The 25,863-nt window shown below is 44.9% G+C and overlaps 1 protein-coding gene across 1 annotated transcript in view; it reads right to left on the reverse strand.

Annotated features, from left to right (window-relative positions):
- The window catches only part of LOC138662700 (gamma-aminobutyric acid receptor subunit beta-4-like), a 384,988-nt gene extending 366,648 nt beyond the window's left edge, over positions 1 to 18,340 (reverse strand). Inside the window, exon 1 of the mRNA XM_069748573.1 lies at positions 17,583 to 18,340. Within this exon, the coding sequence (XP_069604674.1) occupies positions 17,583 to 17,680 (98 nt within the window). The 5' untranslated portion in view covers positions 17,681 to 18,340. The remainder of the gene's footprint in view (positions 1 to 17,582) is intronic.
- Positions 18,341 to 25,863: the final 7,523 nt, after the last annotated feature.

The raw sequence follows: 25,863 nt of genomic DNA on the forward strand, positions 1-25,863 counted from the left end.
AATGCAACTATGCTGTGGGCAGTAGCAGCTGACGCACTGGCTAGGGGCTGCCCGCTGTGTCTTTGTACTCTGCTCCCTCTTTTGTTATGCTGCTGTGGCAATGTGGCCAAGTCCTCTTTCTCCAAACTGCACACGTCACTAGGATGACCTCATCATCCCCTGCATCATCTTCTACTGACTCCTCAATCCTGCCCTCCTTGCCGGTCTGCACACTGCAGAAAGATGATGGAAACTGAGTTTCATCATCTTCTGACATGTCCACTGAACGTGTGCACCTCATACGTACTCATCCCCCAACATAACAAGTGGTTGGGCCTCAGTACTTTGCTTGCCATGGCTGTAATGGCTCCGGAAGTGCCCACAGTCTAAAAGCTTGTTGCTGCAGCTTTTCAACAAGTTTTAATAGACAGACGAACCTGAACTGGAACCTGGACGTCCAGTAAAAAGTCTGTGTTCAGAGTTCAGTAACAGACACTAGGTGTCCATTATGAATCCCAAACTTTACCTTTCAGGTTCACTCATCCCTACTCCTAGTCTTTTGGATTGGAACAATTCTGCAGCGCTGGTCACCAGTCACTACAAATAGAATGGAGCTTAGCAGCCATAAATTTGGAGTAAAACTCAACATTGATTCCAAAAAAGGAGAAAAGGGAAGAGTAATGCTTTAGTAAATAAACTGAGAAAATATACTGGGAACTTAAATAGCACAAAATATGCCACTGGGACAGATGTAATACATGCAGTTCTGGGCCTGATTTATAAAATGGCGTTTTTGAGTTAGAACACACACAAATAATGTTTTATGTTGCATAGAAAACACTACATGTACTAATTCAAATCCGTAGATTTTTTGATCCGCTGAGGACTGAAGAATTTTAGACCATAAAAACAGAGTTGTTTTTTAATTGTTGTAATCCAAGAGACTTAACTTTTTTCCATTGACATAAGCGAAAAAGGGCTTAATTTTTTTACAAGTGCAGTTTTAGTTTTAGTTGACATTAAGTTTTTGGCTACATTCAACATCCATTTACTATTTTACAACTATCAAAAATGTCCTGTCCTTTCAAGAAAAGATTTCAGCAGACACCATGTTATCAGAGGCAGGATTACAATGACAGGTAAAGGTACCGTCACACATAACGATATCGTTAACGATATCGTTGCTTTTTGTGACGTAGCAACGATATCGTTAAGGAAATCGTTCTGTGTGACAGCGACCAACGATCAGGCCCCTGCTGGGAGATCGTTGGTCGCTGAGGAAAGTCCAGAACTTTATTTCGTCGCTGGACTTCCCGCTGACATCGCTGGATCGGCGTGTGTGACACCGATCCAGCGATGTCTTCACTGGTAACCAGGGTAAACATCGGGTTACTAAGCGCAGGGCCGCGCTTAGTAACCCGATGTTTACCCTGGTTACCAGCGTAAACGTTAAAAAAACAAACACTACATACTTACCTTCAGCTGTCTGTCCCCAGCGCTGTGCTGCTCTGCACTCCTCCTGCATCCTGTGTCAGCGCCGGCCAGCCGGAAAGCACAGTGGTGACGTCACCGCTCTGCTTTCCGGCTGACCGGCACTGACAGTGCAGAGGAAAGCAGAGCGCCGGAGGACAGGCAGCTGAAGGTAAGTATGTAGTGTTTGTTTTTTTAACATTTACGCTGGTAACCAGGGTAAACATCGGGTTACTAAGCGCAGCCCTGCGCTTAGTAACCCAATGTTTACCCTGGTTACCGGGGACCTCGGGATCGTTGGTCACTGGAGAGCTGTCTGTGTGACAGCTCTCCAGCGACCAAACAGCGACGCTGCAGCGATCGACATCGTTGTCAGTATCGCTGCAGCATCGCTTAGTTTGACGGTACTTTAACACCACTATACACAGAATCCACACTTGCTCATTAGATGGTTCAGTTCAAAAGATAGGGTCAAGGTCTGGCCATTGTAGCTATGTACATTTGTTGTTTCCTGAAACAACTAGAAGATAAAGCAAATCCCCTGTGGTGTGAAAATGGCAAGATTTATGTAGTATATTTGCATTTCTTATATAGCTCGTTATATATATAAATATATATATATATATATATATATATATATATATATATATATATATATATTTCCAAAAATATTGAAACATATATTTGTCACAAAATCCTGATTTAAATAATAGGTCATTTTCTGATTCCAGATGATTCCAGTTGCCCTTTAAAAACTTGAGATAAATTGTATTAACTTTTTTTCACGCAGCAAAGAGTTTACCAATGCAGTTCTGGTAGAAACAAAAGTCCTGCTTCATCACTGAATAACAAAGGAGATGAGATCTACCAGGATTGGATCCAAGGGTCACTGAAGCATTTTTCTGATATTTTGGATAACTGCACAAGTTATAAGAGATTTCTGGAATTTGATGAGACAGAATTACAACTGACTGACAAGGATTCCTAATGACATAGTTTTCTTTCTCCTCCATAAAAATTAACCACCCTTCACTGACACAAGATAACTCATCTACATCATAATTTCAGTTTTGAAAAACCAAGTCAACATGTGATTTGTGGCACAAAGAGGCCGGACAACCCCTTTAAGCAATGGAAACTTAGTGAAAAAATAATGCAAAAATGGCAAAGTAACTACATAAAAAAGTACAGGTGTTTCATGTTTCTTTCCTCGTGCAACTTGCCCATAAGAATATTAAAATTCAGTGAGAAGTTCCATGACCAAAAGAAAAAAAACGCAAGGTGCAACAAGATGGGAACCCCTAAGTGACTTGTCATCCGCTATCGACAGAAAATGACCTATTGTTTAATGCTGGCTTTTGAGTTAAATGTATTTTTACATTTTAAAAAGTTGACAATGTTTATACATATACTAGATGGTAGCCCGATTCTAATGCATCGGGTATTCTAGAATATGTATGTAGTTTCTTTATGAAGATTTTAGAATAATACATTGAATACACAGGATTCGGCCAACCGCGACCAATTAGCGAAGCGTGGTTCAAATCCCGCGCCAATTCGCGGCCGGACTGCACATGTCGCTGATTGTTTGCGGTCGGCCACGTATTATACAGCACAGCCATGCAGTATATAACAGCCCACGTAGTAAATAGCACAGACATGTAGTACATAGCTCAGCCACGTAGTATATAGTACAGCCACATAGTATATAGCACAGCCACGTAGTATATAGCACAGCCCACGGAGTATATAGCACAGCCCATGGAGTATATAGCACAGCGACATAGTATATAACACAGCCCACGGAGTATATAGCACAGCCCACGGAGTGTATAACAGCACACATAGCATATAACACAGTCACATAGTTTATAACAGCCCACGTAGCATATAACACAGCCCACATAGTATATAACAGCCCACGCATGCAGTATATAACACAGCACAGGTAGTGTATAACACAGCCCACAGTGTATAACACAGCCCACGTAGTGTATAACACAGCCCACGTAGTATATAACAGCCCACATAGTGTATAACACAGCCCACGTAGTATATAGCACAGCCCACGTAGTATATAACAGCCCACATAGTGTATAACACAGCCCACGTAGTATATAGCACAGCCCACGTAGTATATAGCCCAGCCCACATAGCACATAACAGCCCATGTAGTGTATAACACAGCCACGTAGTATATAGCACAGCCCACATAGTATATAGCCCAGCCAAGTAGGATATTGCACAGCCACGTAGTATATTGCACAGCCCACGTAGTATATTAAACAGCCCACGTAGTATATACAATGTGGGCATCATATCCCTATTAAAAAAAAGAATTAAAATAAAAAATAGTTATATACTCACCTTCCGTTGGCCCCCGGATCCAGGCGAAGCGTTTACCGATGCTCCTCGCGTGCTCCGGTCCCAAGAGTGCATTGCGGTCTCGCGAGATGATGACGCAGCGGTCTCGCGAGACCGCTACGTCATCACTTTGCGAGATCGCAATGCATGGAGCGGTCACCGGAGCATCGCGAGGATCGGGAAAGGCCTGTTCTGGATCCGAGGGGCCGACGGACGGTGAGTATATAATGATTTTTTATTTTTTTTATTATTTTTAACATTAGATCTTTTTACTATTGATGCTGCATAGGCAGCATCAATAGTAAAAAGTTGGTCACAGGGTTAATAGCAGCGTTAACGGAGTGCATTACACCGCGGCATAACGCTGTCCGCTAACACTGCCATTAACCCTGTGTGAGCGCTGACTGCGGGGAGTATGGAGCGGGCACTGACTGCGGGGAGTAAGGAGCGGCCATTTTGCCGCCGGACTGTGCCCGTCGCTGATTGGTCATGGCTGTTTTGCCGCTACCAATCAGCGACTTGGGATTTCCGTTACAGACAGACGGAAGTGACCCGTAGACAATTATATAGTAGATACAGTGGCATGTAAAAGTTTGTGCAACCCTGGTCAAAATTACTGTTATTGTGAACAGTTAAGCAGATGAAAATGAAATGATCTCTGAAAGGCCTAAAGCTAAAGATGACACATTTCCTTTGTATTTTAGGCAAAAACATATTGTCATTTTTTTTACTTTTTAAAAATTACAAAAGAAGATACCTTGTTAGGGTTATGGCTTGTTTACTATTATCATTTGGAAAGGTCAGGTAATGTAAATTTCCCAGCTTTATAAAAACCCAGCCTCATCTAACCTTGTACCAAAAAACAGCAGCCATAGGTCCTTCTAAGCAGCTGCCTAGCACTCTGAAAGAGAAAATAGTGTAGGCCCACAAAGCAGGAAAAGGCTATAAGAAGATAAAGTGTTTTCAAGTTGCCCTTTCCTCAGTTCAAAATGTAATTAAGAAATGGCAGTTACCAGGAACAGTGGAGGTCAAGATAAGGACTGGAAGACCAAGCAAAATTTAAGTCAGAGCTGCTCGTAGGATTGCTAAAGAAGTAAATCAGAACCCCAGCTTGACAGCAAAAGATCTTCAGAAACATTTAGCAGACTCTGGAGTTGTGGTACATTGTTCTACTGTTCAGAGACACCTGCACAAGTATAGCCTTTGTGGAAGAGTCACCAGAAGAAAACCTTTCTTGCTCCCTCACCATAAAATTCAGCGTCAGAAGTATGCAAAAGAACATCTAAACAAGCCTGATGCATTTTGGAAACAAGTCCTGTGGACTGATGAGGATAAAATAGAACTCAATGATCAAAAGTATGTCTGGAGAAAAAGGGCACTGAATTTCAGGAAAATAACACCTCGCCAACTATTAAGCATGGGGGTGGATCAATCACGCTTTGGAGTTGTGTTGCAGGTAATGGAATGGGGAACATCTCAGAGGTAGAGGGAAGAATGGATTCAATAAAATTTCAACAAATTCTTGATGCATACATAACACCATCTGTAAAAAACCTGAAGTTGAATAGAGGATGGCTTCTACAAATGGATAATGATCCTAAACACACGTGAAAATTCACAATAGATGACCTCAACAGGCGCAAGCTGAAGGTTTTACAATGGCCCTCACAGTCTCCTGATCTGAACATCATTGAAATTCAGTGGCTAGACCTCAAAATAGCAGAGAATGGAAGACGGCCCAGGAATCTCACAGAACTGGAAGAATTTTTCAAGGAAAAATGGATGAAAATCCCTCAAAAAAGAATTGAAAGACTTGTCTGGCTACAAAACAGTTTACAAGCTGTGAGCATAATAAAAGTTGTTTCTCTTCTCTTGCAGGTTGGGTTGGGGGCAGATGTACAGCATTATAGAATACTGTATATCAGCCCTGAAAGGTGATGGCCATATCTCATAACAGCGAAATCTGCTGACAGGTTCCCTTTAAATGCATGAACTGTTAAGTGAACTCACAGGGATCTTGAGGTGATTGCTATCTGGACTGAATACAAGTGTGTGACTATCTCCCACTGCAAATAGCGGACACGAAACTCAATATATTGTGCCTCTACTGGATATAAAGGAGAGTCCATGAGCTCTTCATACATAGTGGACTGATCGCTGCTCAGCAGGAGAAACAGTATTCCTTATAAGATATACCAGACACCATTCAATTCCGTATAAATCAAGCTGGAATGAATAGTTGGGGGTATGTGATGGTGGAAAATGGGAAAAGTGTTACTGGTATATCATGCACTGCTTCTCCATCTATGTGCATGGTGATCGATCATATGCACTGCGGCTCCAACCATGTGCATGGTGGTCGATCATGTGCACTGCGGCTCCAACCATGTGCATGGTGGTCGACCATGTGTACTGCTGCTCCATCCATGTGCATGGTGGTCGACCATGTGTACTGCTGCTCCATCCATGTGCATGGTGGTCGATCATGTGCACTGCTGCTCCATCCATGTGCATGGTGGTCGATCATGCGCACTGCTGCTCCATCCATGTGCATGGTGGTCGATCATGTGCACTGCTGCTCCATCCATGTGTATGGTGGTCGATCATGTATAATGCTGCTCCATCCATGTGCATGGTGGTCGATCATGTGTACTGCTGCTCCATCAATGTACATGGAGGTCGATCATGTGTACTGCTGCTCCATCCATGTACATGGTGGTCGATCATGTGCACTGCTGCTACATCCATGAGTATAGTGGTCAAACATGTGCACTGCTGCTCCATCCATGTGCATGGTGGTCGATCATGTGCACTGCTACTCCATCCATGTGCATGGTGGTCGATCATGTGCACTGCTGCTCCATCCATGTGTATGGTGGTCGATCATGTGCACTGCTGCTCCATCCATGTACATGGAGGTCGATCATGTGCACTGCTGCTCCATCCATGTATATGGTGGTCTATCATGCGCACTGCTGCTCAATCCATGTGCATGGAGGTCGATCATGTGCACTGCTGCTCCATCCATGTGCATAGAGGTCGATCATGTGCACTGCTGCTCAATCCATGTGCATGGTGGTCGATCTTGTGCAATGCTGCTCCATCCATCTGCATGGAGGTCGATCATGTGCACTGCTGCTCCATCCATGTGCATGGAGGTCGATCATGTGCACTTCTGCTCAATCCATGTGCATGGAGGTCGATCATGTGCACTGCTGCTCCATCCATGTGCATGGTGGTCGATCTTGTGCAATGCTGCTCCATCCATGTGCATGGAGGTAGATCATGCGCACTGCTGCTCCATCCATGTGCATGGTGGTCGATCATGTGTACTGCTGCTCCATCCATGTGCATAGTGGTCGATCATGTGTACTGCTGCCTCCATCCATGTGCATGGAGGTCTATCATTTGTACTGCTGCTCCATCCATGTGCATGGAGGTCGATCATGTGCACTGCTGCTCCATCCATGTGCATGGTGGTCGATCATGTGTACTGCTGCTCCATCCATGTGCATGGTGGTCTATCATGTGTACTGCTGCTCCATCCATGTGCATGGTGGTCTATCATGTGCACTGCTGCTCCATCCATGTGCATGGTGGTCGATCATGTGCACTGCTGCTCCATCCATGTGCATGGTGGTCGATCATGTATAATGCTGCTCCATCCATGTGCATGGTGGTCGATCATGTGTACTGCTGCTCCATCCATGTGCATGGAGGTCTATCATGCGCAATGCTGCTCCATCCATGTGCATGGTGGTCGATCATGTGCACTGCTGCTCCATCCATGTGCATGGAGGTCGATCATGTGTACTACTGCTCCATCCATGTGCATGGAGGTCGATCATGTGCACTGTTGCTCCATCCATGTACATGGTGGTCGATCATGTGTACTGCTGCTCCATCCATGTGCATGGAGGTCTATCATGCGCAATGCTGCTCCATCCATGTGCATGGTGGTCGATCATGTGCACTGCTGCTCCATCCATGTGCATGGAGGTCGATCATGTGTACTACTGCTCCATCCATGTGCATGGAGGTCGATCATGTGCACTGCTGCTCAATCCATGTGCATGGTGGTCGATCATGTGCACTGCTGCTCCATCCATGTACTTGGAGGTCGATCATGTGTACTGCTGCCTCCATCCATGTGCATGGTGGTCGATCATGTGCACTGCTGCTCCATCCATGTACATGGAGGTCGATCATGTGTACTGCTGCCTCCATCCATGTACATTGTGGTCGATCATGTGCACTGCTGCTCAATCCATGTGCATGGTGGTCGATCATGTGCACTGCTGCTCCATCCATGTACATGGAGGTCTATCATGCGCACTGCTGCTCCATCCATGTGCATGGTGGTCGATCATGTGTACTGCTGCTCCATCCATGTACATGGACGTCGATCATGTGTACTGCTGCTCCATCCATGTGCATGGAGGTCTATCATGTGCACTGCTGCTCCATCCATGTGTATGGTGGTCGACCATGTGCACTGCTGCTCCATCCATGTGCATGGAGGTCGATCATGTGCACTGCTGCTCCATCCATGTGTATGGTGGTCGATCATGTGTACTGCTGCTCCATCCATGTGCATGGAGGTCGATCATGTGCACTGATGCTCCATCCATGTGTATGGTGGTCGAACATGTGTATTGCTGCTCCATCCATGTGCATTGAGGTCGATCATGTGTACTGCTGCTCCATCCATGTGTATGGTGGTCGATCATGTGCACTGCTGCTCCATCCATGTGCATGGAGGTCGATCATGTGCACTGCTGCTCCATCTATGTGCATGGAGGTCGATCATGTGCACTGCTGCTCAATCCATGTGCATGGAGGTCGATCATGTGCACTGCTGCTCCATCCATGTGCATGGAGGTCGATCATGTGTACTGCTGCTCCATCCATGTGTATGGTGGTCGATCATGTGCACTGCTGCTCCATCCATGTGCATGGAGGTCGATCATGTGCACTGCCGCTCCATCCATGTGTATGGTGGTCGATCATGTGTACTGCTGCTCCATCCATGTGCATGGAGGTCGATCATGCGCACTGCTGCTCCATCCATGTACATGGAGGTCGATCATGTGCACTGCTGCTCCATCCATGTGTATGGTGGTCGATCATGTGCACTGCTGCTCCATCCATGTGTATGGTGGTCGATCATGTGCACTGCTGCTCCATCCATGTGCATGGAGGTCGATCATGTGCACTGCCGCTCCATCCATGTGTATGGTGGTCGATCATGTGTACTGCTGCTCCATCCATGTGCATGGAGGTCGATCATGTGCACTGATGCTCCATCCATGTGTATGGTGGTCGATCATGTGTACTGCCGCTCCATCAATGTGCATGGAGGTCGATCATGTGTACTGTTGCTCCATCCATGTGTATGGTGGTCGATCATGTGCACTGCTGCTCCATCCATGTGTATGGTGGTCGATCATGTGCACTGCTGCTCCATCCATGTGCATGGAGGTCGATCATGTGCACTGCCGCTCCATCCATGTGTATGGTGGTCGATCATGTGTACTGCTGCTCCATCCATGTGCATGGAGGTCGATCATGTGCACTGCTGCTCCATCCATGTGTATGGTGGTCGATCATGTGCACTACTGCTCCATCCATGTGTATGGTGGTCGATCATGTGCACTGCTGCTCCATCCATGTGCTTGGAGGTCGATCATGTGCACTGCCGCTCCATCCATGTGTATGGTGGTCGATTATGTGTACTGCTGCTCCATCCATGTGCATGGAGGTCGATCATGCGCACTGCTGCTCCATCCATGTGCATGGAGGTCGATCATGTGCACTGCTGCTCCATCCATGTGTATGGTGGTCAATCATGTGTACTGCTGCTCCATCCATGTGCATGGAGGTCGATCATGTGCACTGCTGCTCCATCCATGTGCATGGAGGTCGATCATGCGCACTGCTGCTCCATCCATGTGCATGGAGGTCAATCATGTGCACTGCTGCTCCATCCATGTGTATGGTGGTCGATCATGTGCACTGCTGCTCCATCCATGTGCATGGAGGTCGATCATGTGCACTGATGCTCCATCCATGTGTATGGTGGTCGATCATGTGTACTGCTGCTCCATCCATGTGCATGGAGGTCGATCATGTGTACTGTTGCTCCATCCATGTGTATGGTGGTTGATCATGTGCACTGCTGCTCCATCCATGTGCATGGAGGTCGATCATGTGTACTGCTGCTCCATCCATGTGTATGGTGGTCGATCATGTGCACTGCTGCTCCATCCATGTGCATGGAGGTCGATCATGTGTACTGTTGCTCCATCCATGTGTATGGTGGTCGATCATGTGCACTGCTGCTCCATCCATGTGCATGGAGGTCGATCATGTGTACTGCTGCTCCATCCATGTGTATGGTGGTCGATCATGTGTACTGCTGCTCCATCCATGTGCATGGTGGTCGATCTTGTGCAATGCTGCTCCATCCATGTGCATGGAGGTAGATCATGTGCACTGCTGCTCCATCCATGTGCATGGAGGTAGATCATGTGCACTGCTGCTCCATCCATGTGCATGGTGGTCGATCATGTGCACTGCTGCTCCATCCATGTGCATGGAGGTCGATCATGTGCACTGCTGCTCCATCCATGTGCATGGTGGTCGATCATGTGTACTGCTGCTCCATCCATTTGCATGGTGGTCTATCATGTGTACTGCTGCTCCATCCATGTGCATGGTGGTCGATCATGTGCACTGCTGCTCCATCCATGTGCATGGTGGTCGATCATGTGCACTGCTGCTCCATCCATGTGCATGGAGGTCTATCATGCGCAATGCTGCTCCATCCATGTGCATGGTGGTCGATCATGTGCACTGCTGCTCAATCCATGTGCATGGAGGTCGATCATGTGCACTGCTGCTCCATCCATGTACTTGGAGGTCGATCATGTGTACTGCTGCCTCCATCCATGTGCATGGTGGTCGATCATGTGTACTGCTGCTCCATCCATGTGCATGGAGGTCTATCATGTGCACTGCTGCTCAATCCATGTGCATGGTGGTCGATCATGTGCACTGCTGCTCAATCCATGTGCATGGTGGTCGATCATGTGCACTGCTGCTCCATCCATGTACATGGAGGTCTATCATGCGCACTGCTACTCCATCCATGTGCATGGTGGTCGATCATGTGTACTGCTGCTCCATCCATGTGCATGGAGGTCTATCATGTGCACTGCTGCTCCATCCATGTGTACGGTGGTTGATCATGTGTACTAGTGCTGCTCCATCCATGTACATGGGGGTCGATCATGTGCACTGCTGCTCCATCCATGTACATGAAGGTTGATCATGTGTACTGCTGCTCCATCCATGTACATGGTGGTTGATCATGTTTACTGCTGCTCCATCCATGTGCATGGAGGTCTATCATGTGCACTGCTGCTCCATCCATGTGTATGGTGGTTGATCATGTGTACTAGTGCTGCTCCATCCATGTACATGGTGGTCGATCATGTGTACTGCTGCCTCCATCCATGTGCATGGTGGTCGATCATGTGCACTGCTGCTCCATCCATGTACATGGAGGTCGATCATGTGTACTGCTGCTCCATCCATGTGCATGGTGGTCGATCATGTGTACTGCTGCTCCATCCATGTACATGGTGGTCGATCATGTGTACTGCTGCTCCATCCATGTGCATGGTGGTCGATCATGTGCACTGCTGCTCCATCCATGTACATGGAGGTCGATCATGTGTACTGCTGCTCCATCCATGTGCATGGTGGTCGATCATGTGCACTGCTGCTCCATCCATGTACATGGAGGTCGATCATGTGTACTGCTGCTCCATCCATGTGCATGGTGGTCGATCATGTGTACTGCTGCTCCATCCATGTACATGGTGGTCGATCATGTGTACTGCTGCTCCATCCATGTGCATGGTGGTCGATCATGTGCACTGCTGCTCCATCCATGTACATGGAGGTCGATCATGTGTACTGCTGCTCCATCCATGTGCATGGTGGTCGATCATGTGCACTGCTGCTCCATCCATGTACATGGAGGTCGATCATGTGCACTGCTGCTCCATCCATGTGCATGGTGGTCGATCATGTGTACTGCTGCTCCATCCATGTACATGGTCGATCATGTATAATGCTGCTCCATCCATGTACATGGAGGTCGATCATGTGTACTGCTGCTCCATCCATGTGCATGGTGGTCGATCATGTGCACTGCTGCTCCATACATGTACATGGTGGTCGATCATGTGTACTGCTGCTCCATCCATGTGCATGGTGGTCGATCATGTGCACTGCTGCTCCATCCATGTACATGGTGGTCGATCATGTGCACTGCTGCTCCATCCATGTACATGGTGGTCGATCATGTATAATGCTGCTCCATCCATGTACATGGAGGTCGATCATGTGTACTGCTCCTCCATCCATGTACATGGTGGTCGATCATGTGTACTGCTGCTCCATCCATGTACATGGTGGTCGATCATGTGAACTGCTGCTCCATTTATTCTATTGTGAATGTTGAAGATCAGCCACTCACAGCTCTCAGTAATCACCAATGCTCCAATCGACCACTGCCCCAGTCAGCAATGACTCTTCAGTGTCTTGGGTCTCAGGAGCTGTGGGTCCCCAACATTTGGAAAGTTACCCCCTCCTATCCTGTAGCGGGGGCACTGCAGCCATTGGCATTCATTTCTATCCGCTTCCAGTCCCTCTGTCACTTTAATATTTCCGAAATGTCAGATACATTATTTATACAGCAAACAGCCATATTCATGTATGTGTCCCATATAATACATGGGTGGACATATCACTGGTGCAACCTGTGCAGTGCCATGGGGCCCCTGAGCTAAGGGGGCCACATCCACCCTCAAGGCAGGTTGCATTGTGCATTATGATGAGCTATGGACTGCAGAGGGCCCATATACTGGTCTGTGTCCGCCAGTGATACAATATAATGTATCACGCTGAGTTTCTGCACTGGTGAGATACATTTATAGCACTTTATAAACATGGAATCTAAATATTTTCGGAAGGGTGCAGCTCAGCTGGTGGTACAGCAGGGATGCACCTCACAGAGCATGTGTGGGAGAACAACGCTGCAAAGCCGCTGTGCAGGAGAGATGGAAGTGTCCTGGGCGGAGGGACATTCACATCTAAAATTATTCATTCAGGGCTCAGAGTTGTAAAATAAAAAAACATTGCAGCTTACACTGCTATACTGGGGGTAAGAGTCCGCGTTATAAGAGGATACAAGGAACACATGTATATGTATACAGATGATAGATGGATAGATAGATAGATAGATAGATAGATAGATAGATAGATAGATAGATAGATAGATAGATAGATAGATAGATGATAGATAGATGATAGATAGATAGATAAGAAAAATTGGAGGCAGCACACCGTTTGTAGTCTAAAAGAGCTATTTAATCAGCCCAGAAAGCGACGTTTCGTTCCCAACAGGAGCTTTTCTTTATTAACCCATTACTTGCCAAATTAGCTATTTTCATTTTTTTTTTTTTAATGACAGATTTTTAATGATTCGGCTCCAAATGAATCAGAAACATAATTTGCAAAATTTTTACAAGTATGGATTTTTCAGAAAAGGGCGTCCCAATGTTCAATTAAAAATGACAATGACATGATTTCCTATTTTGAAAACATTCATTTTACAAACACAACACAAAAAATTGGACCTAATTCTAAAAATGATAAAATCTTAGTTGCTAGAAGCTAAAGATTAGGCGCCCCCCCCCCCCAAAAAAAAAGGACATTGGTAGATAATGGGTTAACTCAAACCATCAAAAATAACTCAAACTATATACTGTACGTATTATGTACAAAAACATAACAGACAGGCGTATAATTGAATGAGAAAGGGAAATTACTGTAAAACTTACCATATTTCTTGGACTATAAGACACCCTTTTTGATTAGATCATTTTTATTAAGAACATTACACAATAAAGTTTTTATTGAGAAAGGTTCCTGTTTGGACCGAAACATCGCTTTCTGGGCTGATTAAATAGCTCCTTTTCTCTACAAACGGTGTGCTGCCTCCAATTTTTCTTTTCTATAGTTGAGGTTTGGTATTTGCCTGGGGGGCTCTGCACCCGGACTCTTTCTTTGTGCTGCTCTAATTCTCTTTCTCTTAGATAGATTGATAGATAGACAGATAATAGATAATATATAGATAATAGATAAATAATAGATACTAGATAGGTAGATAATAGATAGCTAGATGATAGATAGATAATAGAGAGATAGATAGATAGATAGATAGATAGATAGATAGATAGATAGATAGATAGATAGATAGATAATAGATAGATAGATGATAGATAGATAGATAATAGATAGATAGATGATAGATAGATAGATAGATAGATAATAGATAGATAATAGATAGCTAGATGATAGATAGATGATAGATGATAGATAGATAATAGATAGATAGATAGATGATAGATAGATAGATAGATAGATAGATAGATAGATAGATAGATAGATAGGTAGATAATAGATATATAGATAGATGATAGATAGACAATAAATAATAGATAATATATAGGTAATAGATAGATAGATAATAGATAATATATAGATAATAGATAAATAATAGATACTAGATAGGTAGATAATAGATAGCTAGATGATAGATAGATAATAGAGAGATAGATAGATAGATAATAGATAGATAGATGATAGATAGATAGATAATAGATAGATAATAGATAGATAGATAGATAGATAGATAGATAGATAGATAATAGATAGATAATAGATAGCTAGATGATAGATAGATGATACATGATAGATAGATAGATAATAGATAGATAGATGATAGATAGATAGATAGATAGATAGATAGATAGATAGGTAGATAATAGATATATAGATAGATGATAGATAGACAATAAATAATAGATAATATATAGGTAATAGATAGATAGATAATAGATAAATAATAGATAGATAATAGATAGATAATAGAGGGACAGATAGATCAATAGATAGATAATATATAGATAGATGATAGATAGATAATATATAGATCATAGGTAGACAATAGATAGATAGATGATAGATAATAGATAGATAATAAATAGATGATTGATAGATAGATAATAGATAGAGAATAGATAGAGAATAGATAGAGAATAGATAGATAGATAATATATAGATAGATAATAGATGATAGATAATAGATGATAGATAATAGATGATAGAGAATAGATAGATAATAGATAGATAGATGATAGATAATAGATGATAGATAGAGAATAGATAGATAATATATAGATAGATAGATAGATAGATAGATAATAGATAGTTAATAGATAGATAATAGATAGATAGATAGATAGATAGATAGATAGATAATAGATAGATAATAGACAATAGATAGAGAATAGATAGATTATAGATAAATATAAATATATAGATAGGTAGATGATAGATGATAGATAGATGATAGATATAGATAGATGATAGATATAGATAGATAGATAGATAGATAGATAGATAGATAGATAGATAGATGTGCACATTGTAGATTCTGACTTCAGGCAGCTAAACCATGAAGGAATACATATGGAAATAATGAGTAGATAAACACAGGTGAAACCAGAATATTTCTTGCACCTTAGGTCCCTCACAGTCACAGTGCCCCTTTTGCTCTGATGAGCTTTACTCCCCCTTATCATTCTCTCAAGCAGCTCCATCAGGTTGTCACCTAGAATGGGTTACAGCAGTGTTGAAGGAGTCCCCAGAGGTGCCGACACTTGATGGCTGATTTGCCTTCACTCTGCATCCAACGTATCTCAAAATATGTCAATTGCGTTGAGGTCAGGTGATTGCGGAGGCCATGTCTTTTGGTCCACCTTCCCTCACCTTGGTCACATAGTCATTTTATAGCCTGCAGGTGATATCGGTCATTTTCATGTTGCAATATAAATTATGGTTCCACCTGTCATTGGCATGTCGTTGCAGAATGCTGTGGAAGCCATGCGAGGTAAATGTGCTTTGACTTTGTAACAACTCAACATCAGGGTCACATACCAAGCACTCCTACACCTTCACCTCAATGCTTCATGTTGGGCACCACTGATGTAGAAACCATCCACTCATTTTTCCTGCATCTCACAAAGACACGGTGGTTGTTATCAAAAATGTGAAATTTTGACTAATCAGTACAGTACAGACCTACTGTCTATTCCTTGTGTTGCTTGGCGCAAACAAGTTGCTTCTTGTTTGTGGTGCTCAGTAATGGCTTCTTGACAGCTGTTGGACCATAAAGGCCTGCTCCCTAGAGCCTCCTCTATATAGTTAATAATGATTAGCTGTGTTTGGGCATCATGTATGAGGGCTTTTATATGAGGTGCGGTCAATTTGCTGTTTCTGGGGCAACTCTGATGAACTTATCCTCTGCAGCGGATGTAAATGTTGACCTTTCTATCCTAGTGGTGAAGGGTGTCTTCATGAGAGAAAGTTGCATCATAGAAATTGATGGTTCCCATGAATGTACCATGAAGATTCTAGTATTTTTTTTTTGTATTGACTAATCTTCCAATCTTCATGCTTTAAAGCAGTGATGGCCTGTCATTTCTCCTTACTTAGCTGAGTGGTTCCTGCCATATTTTGCCTTATTTACCTGTGCACCTATACTACCTCTGTAAAACACACCTGATGATCGCACCTTCAAAAGCCGCAAATCAACTCTTGATCAGTAACACCAGTGAAACCATTCCTGATGACTACTTGAAGCTGCTCAAGAGACTGCCTAGGGGGCTATAAGGGAGACAGTGGGGGGTACTTTAAGGAATCATATTCTGGGTTGTTTCCATGTTCCTTATTCCCATGTCTGTTCCTTTATAGTTTTGCCATCTGCAGTCGGAATCTAAAATATGCAGATTCCAACAAGAGCAAGGCCAAGGTTTGGAATATATATATATATGTGTATATATATATGCTTGTGTATGTATATTACTTAGTTGTATATTTAACAATATTTAATAATATTAATATTTGCTTATTAAATAATCACATCATATTTATTGTTTATGTTTTCACTCTCCTACAGGGTGCTATTTCCATTTTATTCAAGCCAAGTGCCCGGTCGGGGAGTAAAATCCGGGCTTTCCATGATGTATCCGTACAGAAGGCTTAGTCTTCTAATGAAGCTAATCTGTAGGTATCACACATCTACAACCAGGCCCCATGTCCCTCGGCATCATGTCTACCTCGCTCCTCCCCTTACAGTGCTATCGCAAAAACCAATATGTATCCATTTAATGGCTCCGTTCTGCGTTTTTTTTCCATAAACTTCTATGAACCAGTAAATCCGAAGCGTCGTCATCCAATAATTTCCTATTTTGTATTTGTATTTTAGCCTGGAGCATGTATGTGCCTCATCTAATAAAACCATCATCGCTGTCACACTGTGACCATTTTCTTCCATTATTCCCCATTTTCCCTTATTTCATCACTTCCCAAGGATACACAATAGCCAATTTTGATACATAGTATCATCTCCTGGAATGTTTTAATGCAATTGTCCCCTGGCCCATGCTTCCTTCTCATAAGGCTCCTTCTCCTCACATACCTCCAGTACTTCCACCTTTGTCCCTCACCACTCATCTCTGAAGGCTTTCTGCAGCATTGTTGTAGTAGCCCCAGTCCCTAGTCTCCACCAATAAATGTCTCATTTTCCTTCCATTTCTGCACCCCTCCCACCCATACCCCAATCATCTTACCTTTGTGCAGAACAGACTAGCAGGAGGGTCGCCAAAGCTGAGAGAATTGCTCCAATCCAGCTCTCTCTCCCCAAACTCAACATTTCCACCTGGACCATGGAGTGGAGAGGGGGTTTTGGATGGAGGGGGAAAGGGATGAGGGGGTGGGGGGAAGGCTTCAAATTCCTGTGACCCCCCCCTCAATAAAAATAAAAAAATCAGTGCAAAAGCCAAATTTCCCAAAAAATTAAAAGAATCCTTCCTTTATCAAAAAAGGGGGTGTATTGATCCACTCCAAATTTTGTGTGAAGGCAGAAGAGGAGAGGGTGGAAGCAATTGTCGAGGCTAATCCTCTTTCTTCCCTGGAGCAGAAAAAACATGAGAATCCAGAATTTGCCTCCAGACGACGGTGGATTGTGCCTTTCTTCAGCCTCTGCTTTCCTCCTTTTTCTTGCCTATTCCATCATCTGCATTTTGTTCATGGCTCCTCCAAGCCAGGGTGATGGGGGAGGGAGGGTGGTCTAGGTAGCAAATTGGGATCTCCCCTTTTTTCTACCTTGCTCCCCCTTTTTGGTAGTTGCTAGACTTCAGGGGGTCTGTGTTCACCCCTCTCACGCCCCCTCCTCTTGTCCTTTCTTCTGTACAGGAGGGGGATGAAATGAAACAGAAATGGGAAAAATAAAGGAGTGGGGGAAAGGGTAAGCTTCAGCACAAGGAGGAGGAGGAGGAGGGATGCTCCATGCTATCTGCTGCAGCAGGATCTGACTACTGCACATTGTGTGGAGGGAGGGAAGGAGGGAGGGAGCAGAGAAGAGAGGGGGAAGAGATGGAAGGAGGGGGCACAGAAAACCGAGGCAGCCAAGGAGGGAGGCAGGGAAATGGGCAAGGAGGCAGAGAAACATCTCTGGGCACATTGGGATTCTGACGTCATATGTGACACTATTAACTCTTTGGATGAAACATGATCCTCCTTTTCTGCAATCCCCCCTTTTGGAGAAGGGAGATGCGCATGAGATGGGGAGGGCATGTGCTGCAGGGAGCAGGTGCTGGGTGCTGAGCTGTCCTGGGTGCTGGCTGTTCTGGGTGCTGGCTGTTCTGGGTGCTGGCTGTTCTGGGTGCTGGCTGTCCTGGGTGCTGACTGTTCTGGGTGCTGAGCTGTCCTGGGTGCTGAGCTGTCCTGGGTGCTGACTGTTCTGGGTGCTGGCTGTTCTGGGTGCTGGCTGTCCTGGGTGCTGACTGTTCTGGGTGCTGAGCTGTCCTGGGTGCTGAGCTGTTCTGGGTGCTGAGCTGTCCTGGGTGCTGACTGTTCTGGGTGCTGGGCTGTCCTGGGTGCTGGGCTGTCCTGGGGGCTGATCTGTCCTGAGTGCTGGCTGTCCTTGGTGCTGATCTCTCCTGGGTGCTGGCTGTCCTGGGTGCTGTGCTGACCTGCCCTAGGTGCTGAGCTCTCCTGGGTGCTGACCTGCCCTAGGTGCTGGGCTGCCCTGGGTGCTGGCTGTTCTGGGTGCTGATCTGTCCTGGTTGCTGGGCTGTCCTGAGTGCTGGGCTGTTCAGGGTGCTGTTCTGCCCTAGGTGGTTTGCTGGTTACTGACCTGTCCTGGGTGCTGACCTGCCCTAGTTGCTGGCTGTCCTGGGTGCTGGCTGTCTTGGGTGCTGACCTGTCCTGGGTGCTTACTTGCCCTGGCTACTGAGCAGCCCTGGGCGCTGAGCTGTCCTGCCCTGGGTCCTGGGCTGCCCTGGGCAATGACCTGTCCTGGGTGCTGGGGTGTCCTGCATGCTGGCTGTCCTGGGTTCTGGGCTGCCCTGGGTGCTGACCTGCCCTGGCTGCTGACCTGTCCTGGATGGTGGGCTGTCCTGGGTGCTGACCTGTCCTGGGTGCTGACCTGTCCTGGGTGCTGGGCTGTCCTGGGTGCTGAGCTGTCCTGGGTGCTGATCTGTCCTGGGTGCTGATCTGTCCTGGGTGCTGATCTGTCCTGGGTGCTGATCTGTCCTGGGTGCTGGGCTGCCCTGGGTGCTGACCTGTCCAGGGTGCTGAGCTGTCCTGGGTGCTGGCTGTCCTGGGTGCTGGCTGTCCTGGATGCTGATCTGTCCTGGGTGCTGGCCTGCCCTGGGTGCTGATCTGTCCTGGGTGCTGATCTGTCCTGGGTGCTGGGCTGCCCTGGGTGCTGACCTGTCCAGGGTGCTGACCTGCCCTGGCTGCTGACCTGTCCTGGATGGTGGGCTGTCCTGGGTGCTGACCTGTCCTGGATGATGGGCTGTCCTGGGTGCTGGGCTGCCTGGGTGCTGAGCTGTCCTGGGTGCTGATCTGTCCTGGGTGCTGATCTGTCCTGGGTGCTGGTCTGCCCTGGGTGCTGACCTGTCCTGGGTGCTGAGCTGTCCTGGATGCTGGGCTGTCCTGGGTGCTTACCTGTCCTGTGTGCTGACCTGCCCTGGCTGCTGATCTGACCTGTCCTGGGTGCTGATCTGTCCTGAGTGCTGATCTGTCCTGGGTGCTGGACTGACCTGGGTGCTGACCTGTCCTGGATGCTGGGCTACTCTGGGTGCTGAGCTGTCCTGGGTGCTGATCTGTCCTGGGTGCTGATCTGTCCTGGATGCTGGGCTGTCCTGGGTGCTGGGCTGTCCTGGGTGCTGATCTGTCCTGGGTGCTGATCTGTCCTGGGTGCTGATCTGTCCTGGGTGCTGGGCTGCCCTGGGTGATGACCTGTCCTGGGTGCTGAGCTGTGTTGGGTGCTGGCTGTCCTGGATGCTGAGCTGTCCTGGATGCTGGGCTGTCCTGGGTACTAACCTGCCCTAGGTGCTGGCTGTCCTGGGTGCTGGTCTGCCCTGGGTGATGACCTGTCCTGGGTGCTGAGCTGTCCTGGGTGCTGAGCTGTCCTGGGTGCTATCCTGCCCTAGGTGCTGGCTGTCCTGGGTGCTGATCTGTCCTGGGTGCTGGGCTGCCCTGGGTGATGACCTGTCCTGGGTGCTGAGCTGTGTTGGGTGCTGGCTGTCCTGGATGCTGAGCTGTCCTGGATGCTGGGCTGTCCTGGGTACTAACCTGCCCTAGGTGCTGGCTGTCCTGGGTGCTGGGCTGCCCTGGGTGCTGACCTGTCCTGGATGCTGAGCTGTCCTGGATGCTGGGCTTTCCTGGGTGCTGGCTTTCCTGGGTGCTAACCTGCCCTAGGTGCTGGCTGTCCTGGGTGCTGGGCTGCCCTGGGTGCTGACCTGTCCTGGATGCTGGGCTGTCCTGGATGCTGGGCTTTCCTGGGTGCTGGCTTTCCTGGGTGCTAACCTGCCCTAGGTGCTGGCTGTCCTGGGTGCTGGGCTGTCCCAGGTACTGGGTGCCTCCTGTGCTAGGCTGGCAGGTGACATTGACAGCAGCAGGCACCAGGCAGCGCAGGCTACATCCATTCCACTGCTGCCTGCCTCTGCACATTCACACCATAGAGATGCCGCTCTCAGCCCGCTCCACCGCCCGCACACTGCAGACCTGGCCCCCATGGACGGAAATAACAAACATGGGATTTATATTAGAAAACTAGTGAAATAATGCAGCTCCCAGGGCGGGAGTCCGGTGCTGGCCGGCCGGTGGTGTCCGGTGCTGGCCGGTGGTGTCCGGTGCTGGCCGGTGGTGTCCGGTGCACTGACACACGGTGGTGGCCGGTGCTGGCCGGTGGTGTCCGGTGCACTGACACACGGTGGTGTCCGGTGCTGGCCGGTGGTGTCCGGTGCTGGCCGGTGGTGTCCGGTGCACTGACACACGGTGGTGTCCGGTGCTGGCCGGTGGTGTCCGGTGCACTGACACACGGTGGTGCTGGTGCTGTGGCCGGAGCTGCCCTCCTGATCACACAGCGCGGCCCCCGTGCATGGCTGCGAGCGCTGCCGGCTGTGTGCGATGTCTGCTGGGGTCACCGGCTCAGGAAACACTGACTGCACGGCGGAGCTTACACTGCGAAATGTGTATATGTGTGTATATTCTGACGTGTGTATGTATATATTTACTGTATACCCCGAGCGATGTGACCATACTGTATGTAAATATGAGAATACTGTGCCCCACTACACTATATATACTGTATATAATGAGTATACTGTGCTGTACACTGTATATACTGTATATAATGAGTATACTGTGCTGTACACTGTATATACTGTATATAATGAGTATACTGTGCTGTACACTGTATATACTGTATATAATGAGTATACTGTGCTGTACACTATATATACTGTATATAATGAGTATACTGTGCTGTACACTGTATATACTGTATATAATGAGTATACTGTGCTGTACACTATATATACTGTATATAATGAGTATACTGTGCTGTACACTGTATATACTGTATATAATGAGTATACTGTGCTGTACACTATATATACTGTATATAATGAGTATACTGTGCTGTACACTATATATACTGTATATAATGAGTATACTGTGCTATACACTGTATATACTGTATATAATGAGTATACTGTGCTATACACTATATACTGTATATAATGAGTATACTGTGCTATACACTATATACTGTATATAATGAGTATGCTGTGCTGTACACTATATATACTGTATATAATGAGTATACTGTGCTGTACACTGTATATACTGTATATAATGAGTATACTGTGCTGTACACTATATATACTGTATATAATGAGTATACTGTGCTGTACACTATATATACTGTATATAATGAGTATACTGTGCTATACACTATATACTGTATATAATGAGTATACTGTGCTATACACTATATACTGTATATAATGAGTATACTGTGCTATACACTATATACTGTATATAATGAGTATACTGTGCTGTACACTATATATACTGTATATAATGAGTATACTGTGCTGTACACTATATATACTGTATATAATGAGTATAATGTGCTGTACACTATATATACTGTATATAATGAGTATAATGTGCTGTACACTATATATACTGTATATGATGAGTATACTGCGCTGTACACTGTATATACTGTATATAATGAGTATACTGTGCTGTACACTATATACTGTATATAATGAGTATACTGTGCGGTACACTATATATACTGTATATAATGAGTATACTGTGCTGTACACTATATATACTGTATATAATGAGTATAATGTGCTGTACACTATATATACTGTATATGATGAGTATAATGTGCTGTACACTATATATACTGTATATGATGAGTATACTGCGCTGTACACTGTATATACTGTATATAATGAGTATACTGTGCTGTACACTATATACTGTATATAATGAGTATACTGTGCTGTACACTATATAAACTGTATATAATGAGTATAATGTGCTGTACACTGTATATACTGTATATAATGAGTATACTGTGCTGTACACTGTATATACTGTATATAATGAGTATACTGTGCTGTACACTATATACTGTATATAATGAGTATACTGCGCTGTACACTGTATATACTGTATATAATGAGTATACTGTGCTGTACACTATATACTGTATATAATGCGTATACTGTGCTGTACATTATATACTGTATATAATGAGTATAATGTGCTGTACACTGTATATACTGTATATAATGAGTATACTGTGCTGTACACTGTATATACTGTATATAATGAGTATACTGTGCTGTACACTATATATACTGTATATAATGAGTATAATGTGCTGTACACTGTATATACTATATATAATGAGTATACTGTGCTGTACACTATATATACTGTATATAATGAGTATACTGTGCTGTACACTGTATATACTGTATATAATGATGGAAACAGGAACACATGGGCTACTTGCACAGTGAACAAGTCTGTATGATCATGTTCACACACCACCAAGAAACCTGAAGACACAAAAGAGAATAGTGAAACCAAAAACACTCAGTTTGAAAAAATGTTGCAGTAATCCGCAAGTGCTAGTAAAAGATGTAAAAAACAGGGTATTTGGTTGATACGTTTTTTGCAAAAAATGTATACTAAGCTGCTCTACCAATCTTCACGGTATACCCTTATCAGAGCAGTCCTAACTAATGTATGCAATCCCTATCTGATGTATTTAAAAACCTGATCATCTGTATACACCATATATACTGTATATAATGAGTATACTGTGCTGTACACTATATATACTGTATATAATGAGTATACTGCGCTGTACACTGTATATACTATATATAATGAGTATACTGTGCTGTACACTATATACTGTATATAATGAGTATACTGTGCTGTACACTATATATACTGTATATAATGAGTATACTGTGCTGTACACTATATATACTGTATATAATGAGTATACTGTGCTGTACACTATATATACTGTATACAATGAGTATACTGTGCTATACACTATATACTGTATATAATGAGTATAATGTGCTGTACACTGTATATACTGTATATAATGAGTATACTGTGCTGTACACTGTATATACTGTATATAATGAGTATACTGTGCTGTACACTATATACTGTATATAATGAGTATACTGTGCTGTACACTATATATACTGTATATAATGAGTATAATGCGCTGTACACTATATATACTGTATATAATGAGTATACTGCGCTGTACACTGTATATACTGTATATAATGAGTATACTGTGCTGTACACCATATATACTGTATATAATGAGTATACTGCGCTGTACACTGTATATACTGTATATAATGAGTATACTGTGCTGTACACTGTATATACTGTGTCACGATTCCCCTGACCGCTGTCACCACTGGGTCAGGATTCACACCGTGACCGTCACCCCTACGTCACGGATCAGGGTGACTTTAGGCCAACAGACGGCTATCACATGTGCAGGGGGGCTTATCTTAGTTATCCCTCCACTGCTAACAATGTGATGAAAAACCACACACAAGGCTATTGACCTCTTAGTTTACAGCAGGGGCTTATTCTAGGTATCCCACTGCTTTTCTATATACCACGAACTGCAGGGATTTATGTATATCCCGCTTACAGTTCCACTTAACACTTGCAGCTCTCTGGCGCCCCCTTACTCTCAGGTCAGATTAGGTACTGCACCCTGGGTAATTAGTCGCCAGAAAGGCTGCCTGCTATGTACTGGCTATTGGGCACGCTGCAGCGACGCGATAACTACTCCCACACAGGCAGGAACAATAATTATCAAACCCGCAGTTGCTTCAGCAGAATCCAACCGTCAGCACACTTTCGCTGCCACCAGCTTCGATTAAACGGGTCCGAAGCTAACCCAACACAACAGTAACAGTAGCGTATTTTCCCTTCAAGAGACTTAGGGTACGGTTTAGAGCAGGAGAACGAACTAATATATAATAGTATATCCCATTAAAAATAATTAGGCAATGCTTTATCAAAAATAGTTTATAAAGAGGTTATAAATGAGACAATTGCAAATATGTACATGGGTAATTATAACATAAAGGGAATAAATGAGAAAAGCAACATTTACATGTTTAAAGCATGACAAGCAACCAGGCTAGTGCAGTTTCCATACATCCCAGTCCATGGGATGTACCAGCTCTTCCAGGACAATAGGACAAAGCCGTCCAGAAGGAGAAATCAGCAAAAAGTGACTCCTCAGAGCCTGCCAGACACTTAAAACATTAAGGCTGTGACATCACAGAAAGGCTGGCTTATCCAGACCCTCCTCTCTCTACATTCTGAGGAAACTTTAAACTATTTCCTCTGATTTCTATAACTTCACTACAAAACATGTCAGCGTCCTAAAAAGCTCATCATTCATCTCAGATTAACGTGAGCATTCTAATGAGATCAAATGTGTCCTATCTGTGATACATATTTACAGAGAAAACCCTACTTCTTTACCAGATGGAGTTAGAAACTCGTGTTTCAAGGGATGGGTACCTACACCGAGTGGGACTACGAATATATATTTTCGTATTTCTAGCTTAAATCGTTTGCCTAATATCTAACAAAAACTAAACAAAGAATCTTTCATGAATTTTTGGAGCCATTTTTCCTGTTCTAGCTGGACAAGAGCTTACACAGGAAATGCCAGTCGTAAATTCCGTTCGGCCATAAAACTTCTAACCCCCACACTCTCTGAGAAGGAAAGCCAGGAATTTGCAGCTACAACTGTTACTCCAAGAAGGGGGGCTTAGCCCACTCAGGCTAGAGAACTACTTATGATATTTCATACCATATCGTGACACCTCCCCCTTTTGGTGTGCGCTAGGGAGGCAGGACCTGATGGTTCTCCTCCATGCGCACCTCAGCAGGTTCACCCTGGTGGGCCAACCCATCACCATTGCCATGCTCTGGCTCCATGGTGCCTTCGCCTACCCGGTG

The sequence above is a fragment of the Ranitomeya imitator genome, chromosome 2 (genome assembly GCF_032444005.1).
Source record: "Ranitomeya imitator isolate aRanImi1 chromosome 2, aRanImi1.pri, whole genome shotgun sequence".
Lineage (NCBI taxonomy): Eukaryota > Metazoa > Chordata > Amphibia > Anura > Dendrobatidae > Ranitomeya > Ranitomeya imitator.